This window comes from Falco punctatus (genome assembly GCF_963210335.1).
Source record: "Falco punctatus genome assembly, chromosome: 1".
In the NCBI taxonomy this organism is placed as follows: domain Eukaryota; kingdom Metazoa; phylum Chordata; class Aves; order Falconiformes; family Falconidae; genus Falco; species Falco punctatus.
This window is the reverse complement of record NC_137580.1, coordinates 95974507-95995523: the sequence shown is the minus strand read 5'-3', so window position 1 is coordinate 95995523 and position 21017 is coordinate 95974507. Positions and strand designations below refer to the sequence as shown.

Below are 21017 nucleotides of genomic sequence, written 5' to 3'. Positions count from 1 at the left end.
GCGGGGGCGGGACGCGAACCGGTGACCTCGCCGCGCCGCCGGGGCCGCCCCACTTCCTGCAGCGCGGGCGGAGCCGGAAGCGGCAGTGCCTGGCTGCTCCCTTGGTGCTGCGCTCCGCTCCGCCGCCGGCTCGGCCCTGCCCTCCGACATGCCGGTGAGGGGGCTGCTGCCGCGCGGGCGGGGGGCTCGGGGGAGAGGCGCCAGGCCTGGGGCTGGGGGCTCGGGGGGCTGCGGGGCTTCGGGGTCTGCGCGGAGGAGGGAAGGGGCTAGAGCAGCGGGGAGCCCTGCCGAGGGCAGGGGATTGCTGCGGGTGGAGGCAGCGGCAAGGCCAGCGCCCCCCTCTTCCTCACCCTCCTCTTCCTCACACCCCCACCCGGGGGTCTAGCCGCCGTCGGGGGGGTGGCAGCCCCCGGCTCTAGCGGGGGGGAGGGCGGTAAGCTTGGCTTTGCTCTGGTTTTCTTCGCGCCGTCTGCCTCTGATTCAAATAAACATCATGTTTGCTAGGGGGTGGCTTTTACACACACGTGCACCCCCCCCTTGCCCCCCCCCCCCCCCCCCCCCCCCGGCTGCGAGGAGGCGAAGGCCTCTCCAGGCCTTCTCCCAGGGGAATGTTTGGAAAGTGCCTAAAACTTAAATTGTTGTTAAAATTTGGTTCCTCAGGAAGAACCTGGCATACGCAGTAAGGTTTGGGATTTTTTTTTTAATTTACTTGACCACTTTTACAGGGCACAGAAAGGTCTTTTTTTCAGTGTGTGGGTATGTATTAAGTCTAGCTTTATTGCTGTCTAATATTATTAGTTAGATGTGGAAATAAAATATGGTCTTTCTTAGTGACCAGCTAATTTTCAATGAACTGTACAGTTCCCTGTATGTGTGATATAATAGTATCAAATAATAATGGGATCTGGGCCTAATTAGAAAACAGCAATTGTTTGTGCAAGGAAAAATTGCTGAAAGCATCACTTCACTCATGATCTAGACTCTGAGTCCAAGTTGATGAAGATGGGGGGATGTGATCGGACACGGAAATGTGTATTTTCAGTAGCATTAATAACCAGCCTTTCCCCCGTCTGTAGGCTTACCACTCAACTTTAATGGATTCTGACACCAAGCTAATTGGGAACATGGCGCTGTTACCCATCAGAAGCCAGTTCAAAGGCCCAGCACCTCGGGAAAGTAAGTTTATAATAATAATCTCTGAAAACCTGCCTGTACGTAGCTCATCATCTCGCAGTTTGCTCCAAGCCTGCCCTAGCAAGAGTGACGAGAGGAGTCATGGGTTGGAAATGGAGTGCTTTGCAGTTTATAGAGGAGGAGAAAAGTTTTCAAATACTGAATTTGTGCAAAACATCGAAAATAATTATGCACAGATAAAGACGCACCGTGCTCCAGCTGAATTGGTTGTTTCAGTAATTAAAGCCTATGGTTACTGTGCTCACACTTCCTCCTGGGTCTTGCTGTGCTCTGCAGCAGGTTTTGAGGAGGATGTGGCGGCGCAAACCCTCTGCTGTCAGAGGAAGTGGAGGTTTGGCTGCAGAGAACTTGTGCTTTAGGTCTGCGGCTGATGATGCTCCGCTACTCTGAAGGACAAGGAGTAGGATAGGCAGCAGTTTAGGGGGCTTCAAAAATTCAAATGAAGTTATGGGCGTCCCAACAGGGTCCACAGGCAGACTGGTATGGAGTCCCCTTCAGCACAGGAAGTAGCGCTTCCCAGGTGTGACATTCCCCAGTAATGTGGTGGTTCAGTTTGAGAAAGGAAATAAAAAGGAAATGTTTCTGGCTTTAAGCAGTCTTGAATGGTAGCAAAAAAAGTCCTGGGCCCCTCCTTTTTTTTTTTTTTTTTTAAGAGGATAATGAAATTTGTGGTGTTATGCTTTCTCCAAAAATATCTTAGTGTCCTCAAAAGACTTTTATGCTGTTAGAACTCTGGTGAGTTACTCAACTGGTAGAAAAGTGGGGAACTGCTGAATTGATGCTGTTTGTGAAGAAATCATGGGGGGAGGAGGAGAAGGGAGTTAAAGCTCCTGCTAGAGCAGGAACCTTAAATACTGTGGTCTGAGCTTACCAGCGTTTCACCCAGCAACAACTGTTTTCTGTTACATAGTGCTGTCTTCTGCTTTTTGTAAATACCAGGGTTTTGCTGGTGCAATAATCCTTATTTATGTATTTCAGTGAGTAGAATTTGTGACCAAATGCAGTGCGCTGTTTAACTCTGTATTTCTTTTTTGTTAGCTAAGGACACAGATATAATAGATGAAGCAATCTACTACTTCAAAGCTAATGTTTTCTTCAAAAATTATGAAATTAAGGTAATTTTTTCAGATATGGTGCATATAGTAGTTCTTTGGAGGGTTGGTGCTGTGACTATAAATTTATTTTAAATTAAGTAATTCTACTAGGTAACAAAACCTCCCCTTCTTCCCACTTAATTTTTAAAGTTGAGTAAATGCCATGAATTGCAAGTTCCTCTTTCATGGGGAAATTGTAGGCCAGAATGGCTTGAACTCATTCCTGTTTCAGACTTTTCTATCAGTTCCATAAAGTCTCCCTTAATCTAAGAGTGACTGGGCTCCACGCTTGCTCTTGTTTTGCAGAACGAGGCTGACAGAACACTGATCTACGTAACCCTCTACATTTCCGAGTGCTTGAAAAAGCTGCAGAAGGTAAGAAAAGTGAACTTCTGTGCTGGGGATTGTCCTCGGGCAAAGTATTTACTCTCATTCTAGTGGCATAACTAATCTTGTTTGTCCCAGCTGTCAGAGCCACAGATACTCCAAGGCTGTGGATCACCAAAGATATGTTCTGTTGCTCTTTTTGATGAGTTTTTATGTGTTACAGATTGGTAAAATATTTGGGTCTAATGCTCAATCATTTTTTGTTTATAACTGTTAATCCATTGTTTGCCTGGTTCTTCCAGTGTAACTCCAAAGGCCAAGGAGAGAAAGAAATGTACACACTGGGAATCACTAACTTCCCAATCCCCGGGGAGCCTGGCTTTCCGCTTAATGCCATTTATGCCAAACCTGCCAACAAGCAGGAGGAAGGTAAGGCTAATCCAGGACCTCAAAAGGCTTCCTTGGGCTTGCATGTTACCAGCTCCATTTCTGTGACTGCAGTGAGAAAAATGACCCTTAAAACTGAGTCTTTTAAGTCTGCAGTTCTGTCTTCTGAGGGCAGTAGAAGGTGGATTTTCTCAGGGGCCTAGAGACTCCCCTGGATTAACAGGGGTCTGAATCTGTCTTTGGCACCAACATAATCACTAGCTAAACCCTGTAATGGAGTGCAAGCCAACTGCTGCACTGGCAGAATAGCCCACAATAATGGGCAAAGGTAACTGAGAGAAGAAAACAGTTTGGATGATCCTTTTTACTGGTGCAGTATCATAAAAATGCCAAGTATGGCTGTAAATTGAGCCAGCCAACGAGTACCTACAGATGTGAAAACTCTTTTAAGCAGTGATAGCTGATGCTTCCCTGTTAAATTTAGTTTGACTTGGTGCTGCCTCAGTTTACGTTGGTTTTTCCTGTGCTGTATTTCAGAGGTAATGAGGGCCTACCTGCAGCAGCTGAGGCAAGAAACTGGTCTTCGTCTTTGTGAAAAAGTATTTGATCCTCAGAGTGACAAGCCTAGTAAGGTAAGAGTTCAGCGCCATCATCACAGATTTAATGAAAGGCCTGGTGTGGGTTTTTTTCAGAAATGTGTGGAGAGAAGTGAGATGATGGGGTGGGGGATCAGGTATGGGCAACTTTGGTGCAAGCTTCCCTCCTTTTACAAGGCTAGCAAAATAGCAGGCTGCAAGTTATCAATAAATTTAATCTGTAATGTGGTGAGACAGCAAATGCCAATTCGGGTTACTTTAAAAAGCAGGGCAGTAATAAGTGGTGTCTGGTTCAACTCTTCGAAGTATTGCACATCTGCTGTTGGCTGGGTTTTCAAATGGAAATTCACAGGCATGAGAGATGCTGTTTTAGCCTCCCAGGCAGATTTGATGGCTTCTTTGAAGTAGACCATTTTGTCTCATATCCAGATAAAAAAAGCTAATCAATCAATGAATGAATATAATAATTGACTGTTTGTATGTTTCATCTGCAAATGCAACTGCATTTAATATTGAAATTATGTAGGCTAACTTAGTTGAAAAGGCATAGCTTTCTGATGCATCCCATCTTTATATTGGAATAAATGGTAAAAATACAGTAATAGAAATAAGAGAAAGTGGAATGTCCCAGTTTAATCCAGAGTCCTATTTATAAATTCATGGGTTCCTTCCTTCCCTCTTGTTTGTCTAAATTCCAGTAGAAACCAGTGTGGAAAACTGTATGTGCAAAACTGGAGCCTTAACATGTGTTATTTGTCAGAGGTTGAATACTTTAAAGTCACTATTTTGCTTATCGTATGGAGACCACTGTTGCATATTTTTTGACTTTGTACTTCCTTCTGCAGTGGTGGATCTGCTTTGTGAAGAGGCAGTTCATGAACAAGAGTCTTTCAGGTCCTGGGCAGTGAAGAGGCGAAATAGCAACAACATTAAACATTTTCACAGCAAGGTGTTTTAGGTATTTTGCCTTTGTTTTGGATACATTTTGTACCAAGGAAGAATTAAGTACTTACGAAAGAAAAAACCCACCACCAAACCATAAACCAGTCAATGAGGGATAGAGGGAGGGAGAGCAAAAAGTAATTTGACTAGTGTAAGCCAATGTTATTAAGCTGGTGCTTAATAGGTGATTTCTAACATGCTGTTTCAGGTGCAAGCTGCTTTGTTATCGGAGGCTACAGCTAGCATTTAAAACAGGGCTTGTATTTAAGAGAAGAAATGGGCTTGCCTGTGGGGCAGGGGGAGCTGTGTAATTGCTCTACTGGCTAGAGTCTCTGTTATCTCCACAGAAAATGTACCTCTCATGCTGTGTTGTCAAGTGCAGTGATTTTTACCTTGTTTTCAATAAACTTCGCTTGTAATTAACATGGTAGCTAATTTATGTCATACAGATAGCCTTCAAAGAAATCGGGTGGGTTTTTTTGTGAAAAGACCATCATTATTTAATGGTAATCAGTAGGAAGTGAATCATTGCCACTGAAAATGGGATTAATAGAGGGGGCTGTAGCTTGCAGCTCTGTGCTTGGTTGTTGAGGTGTGTCTTTGCACTGTACTGAAACACCCTGGAAGGGTGACGCTGGCGGATGGCACTGCCTTTCTGGTGGTGGGTTTGGTTCAAACACAGCCATTTGTGCAACATTGGCAAAAACTGTGACTTTTGGTCGGTCAGTTGGCTTCTTGAAGAACTACAAATCCAAGCTCAGGTTATTCTCAGCTGTCTCTTTGTGTGGCAATGCTTATTTTGCTGTCACTGTACCGCACCAACATGCTTTTTGGGTTATGTGAAGCCCAGTGCTAGGAATGTTTCGCTGCTTGGCAAAAGCAAACATGCAGTGCTGGCATCTCCGAACTTGAAAGCTCCCACTGAATTCATTGGTAGTCATATTATTACAAGGATAGTTATGTTTTGCCTTCTTTTTGTGATAAAGGGCAAAAACCATATTCTCATTCAGCTCTCCTTCCAGTCTATGCCTTGTAGTTAAGGGTGGCGTTAGCGAGGCCTTTACCCTGGCTGTGGCCTAGAAGAAATGTAGGTTCTGAAGGGCCTTTCTCCTCAGCTACCCCTTTTTATAGGCAGGAGCTTCATTACCTGCGAGGCCTCCGACGCATTTAGCTGCCGTAACCAGCAGGTAACACTCTCAGCAGAAAAAGGGGCCAAACCTCAGAGCCGTGCGGCCACGGGGAGCGTGCCTCGCCTGTAACACAGCCCAGAGCCGAGAAAGGACGCCCCGGCTCCCCCCGGGCAGCCCCCGCGGCGAGCGGCCCCGTCTGTCCCGCCACTGCGCAGGCGCGACGGGGGCCTGAGGCGCGCGGCCGGGGCTGCCCCTCGCACGCCTGTAGGGCCGCGCGTCCGCCGCGAAGGCAGCGTGGCGGGCGCCCGCGGGCGGTGGCGGGCGAGGCCCCCTGGGTGGCGCCATTTCGGAGTGGCGGCGGGCGGCGGCGTTGGCCTTGTCTGCCCCTTCGCCGCCTGTCCCCGCCGCTCCGCGCCCTCCCGCCGCCAGTATGAGCGTGGTGGAGCACGTACGAGAGATGGCGGCCGCCGGGCTCCACTCTAACGTGCGGCTCCTCAGTGGGCTTCTCCTAACGATGAGTGGCAATAACCCGTGAGTGGCCGGTGGTACTGAGGGAGAGGCCGCGTGGGACCTCGCTGGGTGGCGGGGGGGTGGCTTATGGGCTGGAGGGGAAGCGGGCTGGCTTTTTGAGCTGTACCTCCTGCTGGGCTCCGTGATGCGGGCCCCGGGCCCCTAGCTCCAGGCCCCTGGCCCCCGGCCTCTAGTCCCTGGCCCCGGCCCTGCAGCAGATAACCCCCCCTCTGCCATCACGCCTGTCCGTGGTGTTCAGCATGGGAACCTTTGGGGTACGTGGTGCAGTGTGAGTGTCCTGGTAGAGCTGAAGTGATTTTCTCCAGCCCAGGGTGCCCTGCGTAGGCCACTCAAGTGATTCCCTTTATATTTCAGGACTTCCCTGTAAGATACTGTTTTACATTTTGGACGGGCTTTGAGGTACTAATTGAAGCCAGAGTCCTTTGCTGAAACCGTAACTCTTCAGTGCTTCTGCAAACCTGCTGGAAGGTGGTCAAATGGTTGGTTGTCAAATGTAGAAATACGCCAGTTAGGACCGGGATAGCTGTACAAGGAGCTGGGTTGCCTTGTAAGCTCAAGTCTATTCAAAGTGTTTTAGTGGACATTGGTAACGTGGCTTTTTGTGGGGAAGGTGAGGGCGGCTCTGTTATGGGAAGCAGTGGCTAAGCAGCTAAACGTAAGGTGGTGTTACTGATGAGGTGTCAGGAGTGGCTATTATGTTTGTTTGTGTACAGATAAAAGAAATTGGTGAGATAATCCCTTGTGAGGAGGTAGTACCTGTTACTCAAGAGTCCTTCCAATGTAGTGAAGAAGCAGCAACAGCTGGAAGTTGAAGCCAGACAAACCAAAGCTACAAATTCTTTGGATCTGTAAGGTTTTGGTTCTTAGGCAGCCAGGTGATCTCAACCTTTCTGTGTATTTCTTCCAGGGAACTCTTTTCACCGTCTCAGAAATACCAGCTCCTTGTATATCATGCAGACTCTCTCTTCCATGATAAAGAATATAGAAATGCTGTAAGTAAGTATACAATGGCCTTGCAGCAGAAAAAAGCATTAAGTAAAACTTCAAAAGTAAGACCTTCTACTGGGAATGCTGCATCAACTCCCCAAAGCCAGGTATTCAAAAACTGACTAATGTGCTGCATAAAATTATGTAATTGTTATAACCTTACAATTAATGTTGCTGACTCAATAGTTATAGAGTCATTTAGGTTGGAAAAGACCCTTAAGATCATAGTCTAACCGTTAACCTAACACTACCAAGTCCACCGCTAAACTATGTCCCTAAGCGCTATATCTACATGTCTTTTAAATACCTTTGATTGTGGATTTATCATGTCAAATAAACCTGACATTTAAGGCTAATTTGTTTTGAAAATATCAGTGTGGTATTTTCTAATGCAAACCTTAATTGTGGTCTTGAACATAAGATTTATTTTTTTTATTTTGTATGTGTAATTAATGCTTTTCATTTGAAGATGAGCAATATGAGCTAGCAGTAGGTTGCATTGTTAACTTTCTTGCACTAGATTTTTTCAACAGACTCTAAGCATTTAATGAGGAAACCTTTTTCAGCTTTCTTTTACCTGACTAAACCAACATTGTACTTAAATCTTTCTTTTTTTTATTTCAGTGTTTACCATCAGAAATCGAAGTGAAATATAAAATGGCTGAATGTTATACAATGCTGAAGCAAGATAAAGATGCCATTGCTATTCTTGATGGGATTCCTTCCAGACAGAGGACCCCAAAGGTTAGTTCTGGCAGACTTTTGTCACAAGTCCTTGATCAGCATATCTTGAATCTGTAGGCCAGCATCTGGTCAAAAAAGGATGTAGCCTATAGGTATAATGGCATTGTGTCTTGGTATTTGCTTTTGTATTAGTTAAATGTAGTTTGGAAACATTTCCTAATGTTTAAATTAGCTTAGTTTATTTGACCTCTTTTCTTTAAAATCGGACAAATTTTGTATTCCCTTTGTTAGAATTCAAAAAAAGTGAAAAGAGTTAAATGTTTGTGTGCATCTTTATTAATTTGTGTGAATTACCTGATTAACTCTTCAGTACTGCGCACAGAAGGTACAGAATTTAGCTTGTGTACAAGGATGCAGAAACACTTTTTTTCTTCCAAAAGTTGTAAAGTATTTGTATGTCCATACATAAGGCTTGAAATACGTATCATCTATTCAATCGTTCTTTGCATGTTACCATGAATGGTTTTCGAAGAGGGAAGAATAATGGCTTGTTGTAACAAAAGCATCTACCAGGTGAAGAATTTACATGATTGCAAACAGCTGAATTCCTGCAAGTTAGTAAGCAATTGCTGGATACCTGACTGAGTAATGTTCTGCAGTTCTGAATCGAACATGTAAATGTGAGAGCCAAAGCAATTGTTTAAATTAATATACTTTGCCTGGCTATAACCATCAGGTAGAGTCTGGTCTCCGTGGAAGAGCTGTGTATCACTGGACAGGAAAGGCACACTGTCACCTGCTAGGGCTGAAAGAGACTTGTAGCCTAGCTGTCTCATAAGGTTCTGTTCTGTGCTGCTTTCACTATTAGTCAGTGTAACTTGCTCAGACTGAGCAAGTCTTTAAGTTTATTCTTGAACCTAGAATGTGTATGGGATGGCAATTCACATCTTACTGTATGGTTTGAGCAATGTAAGATACTTGAAAGGCTGAAGATTTTGGTAAGTAGAAAGAATGATGGTGCTCCATCTTCTAAAATGTTTTCATCCTTTTTTATGTTAAATATTTAGGTCCCATTGTGTTCTGCAGTACCAAATGTATTGAGTCTTTGCTTGCTGGCTGTTAGTCATAAGGGCTTAAAAGGTTAACACATCAGGTCAAACAGCTATGTTTCATGTTAACAGTATTCCTGTGCTGTCCTAACAGCATGCATGGCTTAGACTTTAGTAATGTCCAAGTGTCCTGTTTAAAGACCAACTTACAGAACAGAAAAAGAAGAAGAGATTGAGAAAAGCAAACTTTTTACCGACACACACTAGTAAATCAAAGTATTGTAGCAGAAACCAGCTACTTGAATTGTGTAGAGCTCAAATAATTTCTGTTCTTCCGTCAATCGTGACTTCGTTCAGAAGCTGGATGGAAGCTTTCCCTGCCTTCCTAAGCTAATTCTCTCAAAGGCTTCCACTGATATGGAGAGATCAACCGAAAGAAGGCCAATGTTATGGATATACAGGTCCGGCTTGGCATCCGGTATAAACACTTGCCCATCTTTTGACTTTTTGTGTGCAGAACACTTGAGAATTCAGGATGTACTCTGCAAATACATGATGTAAGACTCTGAGAGAAGAAACCATTGTAGTGTTATACTATGTGCTAGGTTATAGTGATCTTGGAAGAAGAGCGGCTTATTTTTGTCTTCTGCCCAGAAGAGGAGTGAAGGAGGCAGGCAGGCATGCTTGGAGACAGAGTTGTGATCTTTCTTAGTGATGCTTTCTTCTTTCTCATACTTGACTCTACTAACATTTCTATTGCTTGTAGATCAATATGATGTTGGCAAATCTGTACAAGAAAGCAGGTCAAGAACGCTCATCTGTTACGAGCTACAAGGAGGTACTGAGACAGTGCCCTTTAGCACTTGATGCCATACTAGGTAGGTGTCTGCACGCTGTTAGTATTTCAGTATTAAACAGTATTATAATGTGAACTATGCTTGGGACTAGGTAACTGTCTTGCGTTTGCATGTAAGATGTAATACCTACATTATGCAGATTATAAAAAGCATTGTAACAAGCCGCTTGTTTATGTGTGTCAAGGGATGGAATTTCTGGTCTTCAGACAATTAATTTGTATTAAAAGCAGTTTATGGTGGCTGAAATTGATGTATATACCATTCTGAATAGGCTTGCTCTCGCTGTCGGTGAAAGGTGCTGAAGTGGCCTCTATGACAATCAATGTAATTCAGAGTATTCCTAACTTGGATTGGCTTTCTGTGTGGATCAAGGCATATGCTTTTGTGCATACTGGAGATAACACAAGAGCAATAAATACCATTTGGTAAGAGTTCAAAGAGCATGATGTAATCAAATAATATATTAATACTTATATGTAATTATGTTTAAAATGGCATTATATAAATGACAGGCATTTTTTTCTCTTAAAGCTCTTTAGAGAAAAAGTCCTTACTGAGGGATAATGTAGACTTGCTGGGGAGCTTAGCAGACCTGTATTTCAGAGCTGGAGATAATAAAAACTCTATTCTAAAATTTGAACAAGCACAAATGCTGGATCCTTACCTAATAAAAGGTGAGTAATTCCTAAAATAAAGTTTGCCTAGTGTAATGATGTGATGAGTAACATTAGAGTAGCAGCTACATGCAGTCAAGCATGCAGTGGAATATTATGTATTGTTGTACCCAGCTTTCTTAAAGTGGGTGTTTGTGGTTCTGTTTTTGTTTTTTCTTGTTTGAATGAACTTCCCATTTCTTGATGATTGATCTTCAAATGTTTCTCTTCAGGAATGGATGTGTATGGCTATTTATTGGCACGTGAAGGTCGACTAGAGGATGTTGAGAACCTGGGCTGCCGTCTCTTCAATATTTCTGATCAGCATGCGGAACCCTGGGTGGTATCTGGGTAAATTGTTTTCTTTCATTTCTTATCTCAGCTCTTGATTTTGTTGCATGTGGTGCTTTAACATTTGATACAGTGGATTCAGCTTTTTTCTTCAGAAGGTGCTTTTCTACCCTATCTGTTCTGTCCTTGGGGTAACTTAAATTAGCTGTCCATCAGTATCTATTTTGGTCAGTTTCTGTATTTTTAAACCTATTAGAGTTACCACATCTGTGCAGTAACAGTGATGTATTAAATAGCTGTAAAAAAAAGCAGTGTGAATATTAACTGTTAAACTCCTGAAGAGTTTTTTCCTGAACATATATTCTTAACTTCAAATGCAAGTTCAGCAGTTGCCTGTCATTCCCTGCCCCCTCTTTTTAGCTTCTTTTAAACCTCTGTGTGTGTGCACCACAGGCAGTGTATGTTTAGAGTCCCTCTTGTCTTTCCATAGGTGTCATAGTTTCTACAGTAAACGGTACTCTCGTGCCTTATACTTAGGAGCTAAAGCTATCCAGCTTAATAGTAACAGTGTTCAAGCTCTCCTGCTGAAAGGAGCTGCTCTTAGGAATATGGGCCGAGTACAGGAAGCAATTATACACTTCCGTGAAGCGATACGTCTTGCACCTTGCAGGCTGGATTGCTATGAAGGTGAGTGAAGTGAAGCTACTCACACATGCGTTGTTGGTTTGGTGTGAAAGTTGGTGTCATGATGATGATGGTGATGATTAGGCCAGGGAATAGACAGTTCTTTTCTCCTGCTGACTTTCAAGTGATGTTACGTTAAGTTATGACGTTAAATAAGTAAATTATTATTACCTGAGAATTTATAAAGCTCTGGTAGAAGCAGTCAGATTAGGGATACTAGAGAATGTGTGTGTTTATAAGAAAAATTTTCAGACAGGGTTTGTTTTGTTTTTTTTGTTTTGTTTAATTTGGGTATAAACAAACTTGTGCATTCTGAGCAGGTCACTTTTGGATGATGACTGGTTAATTCCACTGAGAGTTTCGTTTTGTATTTAAATGAATTGCATTTGCTTATTGGAGCGTCAAATGCTTGGAGTATGAGTGCTTCTAAGTGTGAATAATTGAGGAGGTATGAGTGTCTGTAGTGCTGACTCAAAAAAATGTTTTTCTTTTTGTACCATCAGGTCTCATCGAATGTTATCTCGCATCCAACAGTATCCGTGAAGCTATGGTTATGGCAAATAATGTGTATAAAACTCTGGGAGCAAACGCACAGACACTGACTCTGTTAGCAACAGTGTGTCTCGAAGACCCAGTCACACAGGAAAAAGCAAAAACATTATTGGACAAAGCGCTAATGCAAAGACCTGATTACATTAAAGCTGTGGTAAAGAAAGCAGAACTTCTTAGTAAGTTTCTTTTTTTTTTTTCCCCATAAATTTAAATAAATCCCCAATTTATTTAAAGCATACTGTTTTGTGTGGAAGAGTGTTCTGCAGCCACATCAATATGTATGTGAGTGATGTTGCAGCCCAGGATTATCAGTTCTGTCCTGAAGGAAAAATCACGTGAAGTAATTGCATCTAGCAACTGAGATTACACCAGTACTTAAAAGATCTTGTTTGCAATTGTTTTGACTTAAAAGTATGTGTAAGCGTGAGTGTAGCAGTTGTTGCAACAGAAAGCCATTGTTTATAGTTAATCTTGCAAAAAGTATGTCACTACTATGCTCCGTGCTGACAGGTCTGAAGGAATGACCTTGTGTGTGGTGATACTGTGTACACTCTGACTTCCTATAGAGTTATCTAAACTATTAATTAAAACTGTAATTTTGCATATAAACAGGTAGAGAACAAAAGTATGAAGATGGAATTGCTTTGCTGAGGAATGCACTGGCTAATCAAAGTGACTGTGTTCTGCACCGAATACTGGGAGACTTTCTTGTAGCTGTCAATGAGTATCAGGAGGCGATGGACCAGTACAGTATCGCTCTGAGGTAAAGCAGAGACTCTGAGATTGCAGTATACTTATAAGAACCAGTAATCAACTTGACTAAGTCAAAAGTTGAGCCTCTAATTGATTAGGATGTGCATCAGAGGTAACTTTGTCTCATTCTCCCTTACAACAAATATAAAAATTGTGTCCTGTTAATGAATTAGTTGATCATAAGGCTTTGAACTGAGAAGTGCAGAAGCTGCATTAATGCTAAACATGTCACTAGGTGTGTGATTCCTTGACTAACAAAAGGATTAAGGCATGGATTTATTTATAATTATTATATAGTCAGGCATCTTAAGATCCATTCCTTTGGACTAGAAGGTGCTAGATAAAAATAAGCTATTTAGTAAATTTAAATAGTGGGATTCCATTTACGTAACCTAAATGTTTTTTAGGGGTGTTACCATGTTTTCATTTCAGCAAGTTGAATTTGCCTTAGGCCTAGCACATTTATGTCCACTGTAAACTTACATAGCTTAAATGGGTCAGCTGTTTTTTGCTTGTGTATAATATATTTAGTCATAGTCATTTAAATTTTCACAGCTTCCATTTTACTTTATAATTAGTATTGCATGGAAGAGCTGACTTAAGTTTTCTGGAACAGTGTGATGTTTAGATAAGTGTCTTCTTGGGGATCAAAACTGTTTTTATATGAAGATTTAATACTTGGTGTTACAGTCAGCCTGAGGTGAAGTTGTGTCATGAACTTCTTGATGATGTTAAACAGGAAGTGCAGACAAGACAAGATTATTTATTTATTTATTTTCACATATAATAAAGTCAGAAATAGAGAAGAAAAAGTTTTAGGGCAGTGCTTTATTTTTCCCTCTTTCCTCAGTTTGGATCCAAATGATCAGAAGTCACTGGAAGGAATGCAGAAAATGGAAAAAGAGGAAAGTCCAACAGATGCAACCCAGGAAGAAGATGTGGATGATATGGAGGGAAGTGGAGAAGAGGGGGACTTGGAAGGCAGTGACAGTGAAGCAGCGCAGTGGGCAGATCAAGAACAGTGGTTTGGCATGCAGTAACGGCCTCTCCTCACGCTGCTGCTTTTGGCACTTGAACATACCACTAGGGCCGTTCTTCTTTGAAGAAAGTGAACTATGATTTTTGCAGTAATAAAGAACTTCCTTTTTTTTTCTTAATATAGACTCTGAGACCATTTAATAATTCTACACATCTCAATGCCATGAAGATTCTTGATGCTTATTTATTAAATGTAAGGGACTAATTGTATCAGAGGTTATTTCCAGCTTTCATTTCAGAAAATTCCTGCTAAAACTGAACGCGTTAGAATCTGAAGTGTGTAATAAGCCTGTTGTTCATGATGAAAACAATGTCTAAATTCTGTCCAGGGCTAAGTGTGCTTGATCACTTTGTAAATACAATGGTTTGTACTTCTTTGTGGAAAAGGTGTTACCCTCTGGTTTGTATGCTGCCATTTGGGCTCGCACTCCTGGCGAAGTCTGGAGGAGTTGCTTGGGTGTGGCTGAAAGCAGCAATTTTCTCTTGCTGTGTTTGTTGAATTGATTTGTGTGTTTCTAAGGCATTACATGTGCTGTAAAGGAGGAGTTTGGTACACTGGGCAGCTTGACTTACAGGACACTTTTGTAGCTGACTGATTTCTATGTGTACAGAACTAAGCCAGTGTTGGAGAATTACAGTCATTTCCTCAATCCTTACTAAACCCTGTAATCACTTAAAAGCCTGTACATGAACGTTTATTTTTAAATGCAGTTTAGTTATATTTCAGTATGTTACTAAAAGGTTTTGCAGCGGTGACTCAAAGCACTTCATGTTCTGTATACAGCACTGACATTTAAAATGATATAAAAAGAATTCATCCCTCTTCGCTGGCATTGCTGTAGAAATGTTAAATTATGCAAATACACATATTGTCTTGTTTTTTCTGTGTTTATATAATTCATGTCTTTGTCAGGTAATATTTGAACTCGTGTTTTCTCACACCTTTCGAAGCAAAGTTGCATTGCTTCACATACAAATTCTCAATGTCAGCATTTCAAGGGTGAGCTGCTTTCTGTAATCTAGAAACTGTTTCATTTCTGTGGGCTTGTGTGGGAGGAGGAATTAGTTCTTGCTCTGATTTTTCTTGCCATTCTGATTTCATTACTTTTTACTAAAACGTGTATTTTTATTTTTACACTGGCAATTTAATTCCATTTGTATTTACTCTGTTACCACAGGTACGCTGGAGCACACAGGTATTTTTTACAAAGCTAAAAAGTGGTTTGGAGGGAAAATGGCTATTTGATACAAGTACATGACGTGGAGAACAAGCTTCTCCCCAGTTGTAGATGTGTAGTGCAGATAAGGCTAAAAATGTATATCTCTCTCTCTCTGTGACATGCATTATATCACTTAGAAGAACATACAACAGAAAGAACAGGCAGATTACTTCTATTATAGTCTATTTTGGAAATATTTTGGTATGTCACATCTTACAAAGGAGAAGTCTAATAGTTTATGCATTTTAAAAAAATAAAACAGCTGGGCATCTCTTATCTTTGGAATTTTATGGGCTTTAGACTTTCCAAAGTATCAAATTGAATTACGGTTATTTGAAGACTCTATGGGAAGAACAGAAAAGCATGTGCTGCTGTCTTAGTGATTGAATTGGCATAAGCTATTACTGCTTTTTCATTAAACAAAAATGCCAAATGGCTGTATTTCAGTTAGAGCAAACATTTTGTTAATTGCATTCTGGTGGCTGAGAGGCCTGAGCCTGTTCTTTTATGAAGAATCTGTTTATACCATTGCTGTGTGATGCAGTGAATAATTTCAGCTCTTTGTATGTCTTTCATAACAGAAAGAAACAGACATGTACAGCTCTTTGTATGTCTTTCATAACAGAAAAACAGACATGTACAAGTAGATTCAGAGCATCTCTTTTTTTGTAAAAAAAAGCCCTGCTCTGTTTTCTCCTCACGCTCGAGCATTCATCAGATTGTGTTCTGCATCTGAAAGTTGGGTAGCTTCATTAGCTTTCTAGTTGTATTCTAAACCTCTCTTGTGGACAAAAGAATGGAGTTCTTGATGTTATTGAAGTGAAGAAAGGATACATTTAATTTTGATGAGAGAAGTGTACGCAGTATGTGATGAATGTGGAAGCTGCTCAGCCATTTTACTCTAATGATTCCTTTAATCGTGGCGTTAATTGCAGATGGAAACCACTGGCCTTACGCGTTTCTCCGCAACATTTACCTAGAACAGGAAAACAGAACCACGGTTTTCACTAAAACAACCTGAGAACCGCAGTTTTACTAAAGCCATTCTGTAGTGTAAACAAACTGGTAATGTCGTCTTTCAGAACAGACAGGAAAACTACTTCAAGATGAGCGTGCTGTGAAGAAAACATCAGTGTGCTTACGCGTGGCTTCAGCAAACAAGTCCAGGTACACCTATGGACACCTTATATCTTCATGTATTAATATTACTACATCTTATATCTTAATGTCTCTCTATAAAATAGTTGTGTCCTCGCTGCTTTGTTTTTCTGGGAACTTGGCTCCTCGTTGAAGCTGAAAAGTTCAGTTGGATCTTGCAAATAATCTAAGTACGTGATGCATTGGGGTTGCGTTGCTTCTGTAGGGTCTTTGCTAATAGTTGTACAGTGAGTGAGTAAGGAACTTTTAAGATGCTATGCATGTTGAGTGCATTTGAGATGATACAGGTAGATATATTTAGCACTAGCTTCAGAATCCTAGAGGGATTCTTCTTGCCTATTAATGAGCCTTCATTAGCGTTCTAATTTTAGCATGTGGTCTCTGGTTTTGCAGAGACCTTGTACTCTCAGATTCAGTTACCAGCATTCTACTTCAGGGAACATTAACAATTAGCTCATAATAAGCAGCTGACCTCATTCTGTCCCTTAGTCATGTGCTGTGCACCCTAGAAGGAAAGACCATAAAGCCCCAAACTGAAGTTCAGACCATGTCAGATCTGCAATGTAAACTCCCCAAAGCGAAGCAGTTAGTAGGAGAGGCAAGAAAGCCATAGCCTTCCAGTCGTATTGTACAGCATCGGCATGTCTGCCCGTGCGAGTCTCTGGGGCTGGGGAAGGACGGAGCGCCCGTGTTTGCTTGAAATCCTTGAATTTCAATCACAGATGTCGTTAGTGAGTTTTCATGCTTTTCTAATTGGTGATAGGAAAGACAGATGGAAAGGGACAGAATTTCTTCAAACCTTACATAGACCTGGGCAAAGGCTAAAGGATTTAATTTACCAGAGTCTAAAAGCAGCACGCATTCGTGATGTGGCTGGGATTTGTCTAAGTAACACGTGGTCTGTAGCAAGTGATTTGCTCGTGCTTTATTCTGCAATGTGCTGATAACACCTGCAATATTGGCAGTATTTCACATCCTGATTTCCAGATCTTGGGAATCCAAGAATTGTGAAGCAGAGAGAATAGAAGGAACTGAGGGCTGCTGGTCAATATAAATGTTTTCTGTCTAATTTAGGTGCTTTTCCCTTCTCTGTTACTGCTGATTATAGAGATATTTTTGATTAACCAGGACTTCCCCCTCCTTTCAGTAACAGCCTTCCTCATTAGGCCTCTTTTCTTCCCTCCTTGCTTTTCAGGAGCCCAGTGATGTGGAAACTGCTCCATCCAGGGCAGAAACAAGGAGTATTTCTTACTCGGCAAACCTTATTCCCTCGCTTAGATCGCAGCTGTAAGGAAATCTCAAAGGCTATGTGTTCCTTCGTGATTCCAATTACACAAGTACACGTAACCAAATGCCTTTAAAAACAAAAAAAAACCCAAAACAAACCAAAACAAAAAAACCCACCAGATCAAAATCAGTTGCAAGTCTCCAGGGGGCTTAAACTCAGTATAAACCTGTGAGTTGAAACTAAATAGCCTCAGGCAGGGCTCGGAGTAGCGTATTGTAGCTAATGTGTGTTCAGTACTGCCCATCAGTAAATTCATACAACTTTGTGTAGTGCTTGAGTTCTGCTGGGTGCGTTGCAGTTGATTTTGTTGCAGTTTCTTTATCAAAAGCATCCACTGTGGGCCTAAAGAATGATTCCCCCTACCTGTTATGTGCCTGTGCTGCCAGGGTGACAATCTGAAAAATAATCCTGTGAACAGATGCCTCAAGCTACCTCAAAAATATTCCTACTCCTCTCCCATCCTTCTTTTCCTTATTAATTCTGCCAACTTTTTGTTGCTTTTTTCTACTGTGTTTTAAAAATCTTTTAACTGTTCGCTTCGTAGCCCTGTAAAAGGTTGGTTTAAGCATGTTGAGGAGGAGAGGGCAAGAACTGTAAAGCTGCTGTTGAAGTGCTGGAGCCCTGGCCTGAGGCCTTGGTGATAATTAACGCATTTTCTTCAGTGTGGTAACCAGATCTCGGAGGGAAGGGTAACAGTGCTGGCCTGGGAAGGGGGGAACGGAGCTACTGCTGCCTTCCTAGGACCAGCAGGCTGGTGGAGATATCATTGGGAAGCTAGCCAAGAGGATGCAGGGAGATGCCTAGGGCTGGATATTTGGATGGAAAAAAAATACATTTAAAAATAGTTATTCTGGTGCAAACACAACTCAGGGAAAAGTAAAGTGTTGACGTGGGGAACTTGTATATAACAGTTTATGTATTAAGTAAAGCCCTTTGGCTAGTCCATGTCTACCACTGTTGATGCCAACAACAAAATGGAAAGAGGAATTTGTGTTTTCACTTGCCGTCCCGAGCCTTGCATGTACTTTGCAAACCTTAACGGTGGTGGAACATGCAGGGGAAGCCTCCTCAGCGGTGGGTCGCTGACGGATGTTTACGCTGTGAAATCCTCCCTTCCAAACAGCTTCCCAGAGAGGCCAAGGGCTGTGTGGGTTTGGAGATCTGATGCCTTTTTCTCCTTTCTCCTTATCAGTCCATCTGCACTCTGCGTGCAGAGTGATGGTTTGGGGATCTGATGAGCAGTACCCTTCCTGACTTAGGAATTTTAAAAGGGACTGAGTTTTTGATGTCTGGCTGATCACAGTACTATTTCTGAAAGGACAGCTGATGCCATCTACCGAGCTGCCCGCCCTGCGGCGCATCCTGCCCACAGTGTTTGACCAGAGCGCGGCGTGGCAGGGGACACTGACCTTGCATTCTGCACATTTCCCTGGGGGTGCTCCAGCTATCTTTTTTTCAGCTGTCAGCAGTGCGTTCCAGAGCGCTGTGAGCCTTGTCTAGAGGACAAAGGGGAGAACCCCCCTCCAACCCCCCATCCTGAGACTTGGACTTGATAGAGTTCTCTTAAATATTTACAGAGAACAAAAAGTCTAATTACATTGAAGTGGCTGGACAGGCAGGCAGCAGCACACTGCTTAGCTAATGAGGGGGTCTGTGATTTGGGATCCCTGAGCTGGGAGAGTTTTAAAGGTTGGCAGAAGAGAGCTACTTCCATTGGCAGTTGATCCAAGAGCTTGGGTTGATCTGGCAGCACAAAAGGGCCTGATCCTGTGCTGGAGAGGTGGCACGTTGCCCCGTGCTTTGCTCTAAGGGCCATCAAGATGCCAGCTCTTTCCTCAAACTATTGAACTATTTTTAAATTCACTGATTTTTTTGTTCTTGCTTTTTTTCCTAACGCTTAGAGTATAATCTGGTGTGTTATTCCTTGCTGTGCAGTATGGTTTGAGTTGAAGCTGGTAACCTGGCTTCATCCTCTGGAAATACTATTTTCCAGGAAACATAACGGTGATGACATCAGCAGAGCAAGAGCAGCGGGCTGTGGATGTGCATCCTCCTTACACCGGGCTATGTAAGCTGCCATCCATCCGTACGGGTCTGGAGATAAATGTTTGTCAGGCAGGCAGTAAAAAGCTGTGATCTCTGACCGAGCAGCTTTTGTGCCTTGTAAAACTTGACAGGGTCGTGGTGAGCTGGCGGCGGAGTGGGAGGGCATGCAGCCTCATCTCCTGCTTTTCCTGCTGAGGTCCGTAGTGAGGCTTCCATATGGAATGAATTATGGATTGAATCATCTCTGTCAGTTCTGGTAGTGCTGTGTGGCCTGGAGTGCAGGTATCTGTTTAATTAACGCAGGGGAAGTTTGGCATTATTCTGAAAAACCCAGAAATTCTTGTATTAGTCTTAAATTCTAGCTGGTGTGGGTAGCTGCTCATCCTGGTGTTGCTGCTGGCTGTTACCAGGGAGGAACAGGGTATGGAGACAGAGTTTAACCTTTCCTCAGCTCCAGGGGGGTTCTTAAGAGGTAGGGAAGGAGGTGGCAGCTCCAGCTAACCCTGGATTATATCAATCTATCAAATGTAGATCAATAACGGAAACGGTGTCTGTTCTGTGGAGGATAGCGTCACGCTGAAATCCTGCCAGTTCGATAAGGCAAGCGTTTGCTGTCCTTACGGAAATAGTGGGCTCTCAGAAATTTTAAGGAGCTTGTACCCTTCAAATGCTGCTTGAGTTTTTGCAGAAGGGATTTAACCCTTCCTGTGCTGTGCTTTGATACCTGTTTTTGTTCCTGCTGCCTCTATTGCCCCAAAGAGGTGATTAGGAAACAGATGGGTTTCATCTTCTTTTGTGCTGTGATTTACCACCCATGCTATAAATTCAGAGGCTTTTCATGGCCGAAGGAAGAGCATCTGTTGTCTGGCCTTAAATAGGTTTATTTTAAATAATTTTACAACTTCCTACAGGGATTCCTTGGGTAGGACACAAGCGGCTGGGTGTGTGGTCATGGCACAAAGCGTTGCATCTCGTGGGCAGGACTCATCCGTTCCTCCCCCATGCCCTGATGGAAGGGAAATCTTACTGGTCCCAGTGCCAACCCAGTGAGGATTGCCTTTCCACTGGGCTCTTAGCAACAGGTGAAAGAGGAACCGAGCAGTTTGGTGGGATGCTGCCAGCAGGGCTTTCACTGATGGAAGGGTCTCGGTGAAGACTTCCAAAACCAGTGCCTGCCATGCAGCCGCTGCGAGGAGCGTTTACTCCCATTAAGCTTTAAGATCAGAGCATCAGTGGCTCTGTTTTGTGGAAAGTTGGATGTTGTTAGTCTTTCCAAGTATGTCTGTCAGATAAAAGCCCTTCTAGTTTAGGTAGAGCTCCCTAATGAGCACGTGGAACCTGACTGGGTGTAGGGAAGAGCTAAATGCTGAGCTGGTCTGACCAGGGCAGCTCTGAGTAGACACAAAAAAGCAATTTCAGGAGCTGGAGCAATCCGCAAGAAGCGAGAAGAATCCTGTGAAGCCTGTGTGCTCCAGGGTCAGCATCAACCTGATAAAGGAATTCAGGACTTGATTTTAAGTGCTTAAATTTCACTTCAACACCTTTATTAGCTCTGT

General features: G+C 42.7%; 2 protein-coding genes across 2 annotated transcripts; both read left to right on the top strand.

Moving 5' to 3' along the window:
• Positions 1-37: 37 nt before the first annotated feature.
• ARPC3 (actin related protein 2/3 complex subunit 3) lies at positions 38-4963 on the top strand. Its single transcript, XM_080370848.1, has 7 exons — positions 38-154; positions 1077-1176; positions 2233-2309; positions 2595-2663; positions 2918-3044; positions 3540-3634; positions 4444-4963. The coding sequence occupies exons 1-7, from the start codon at positions 149-151 to the stop codon at positions 4504-4506; spliced, it is 537 nt and encodes a 178-aa protein (XP_080226974.1). The 5' UTR covers positions 38-148; the 3' UTR covers positions 4507-4963.
• Positions 4964-5227: 264 nt separating this feature from the next.
• ANAPC7 (anaphase promoting complex subunit 7) lies at positions 5228-14629 on the top strand. Its single transcript, XM_080370125.1, has 11 exons — positions 5228-6201; positions 7109-7295; positions 7813-7932; positions 9688-9799; positions 10050-10203; positions 10310-10452; positions 10665-10782; positions 11213-11409; positions 11910-12134; positions 12571-12721; positions 13562-14629. Exons 1-11 carry the CDS (start codon positions 6101-6103, stop codon positions 13749-13751), a joined length of 1698 nt encoding a protein of 565 aa, XP_080226251.1. The 5' UTR covers positions 5228-6100; the 3' UTR covers positions 13752-14629.
• Positions 14630-21017: the final 6388 nt, after the last annotated feature.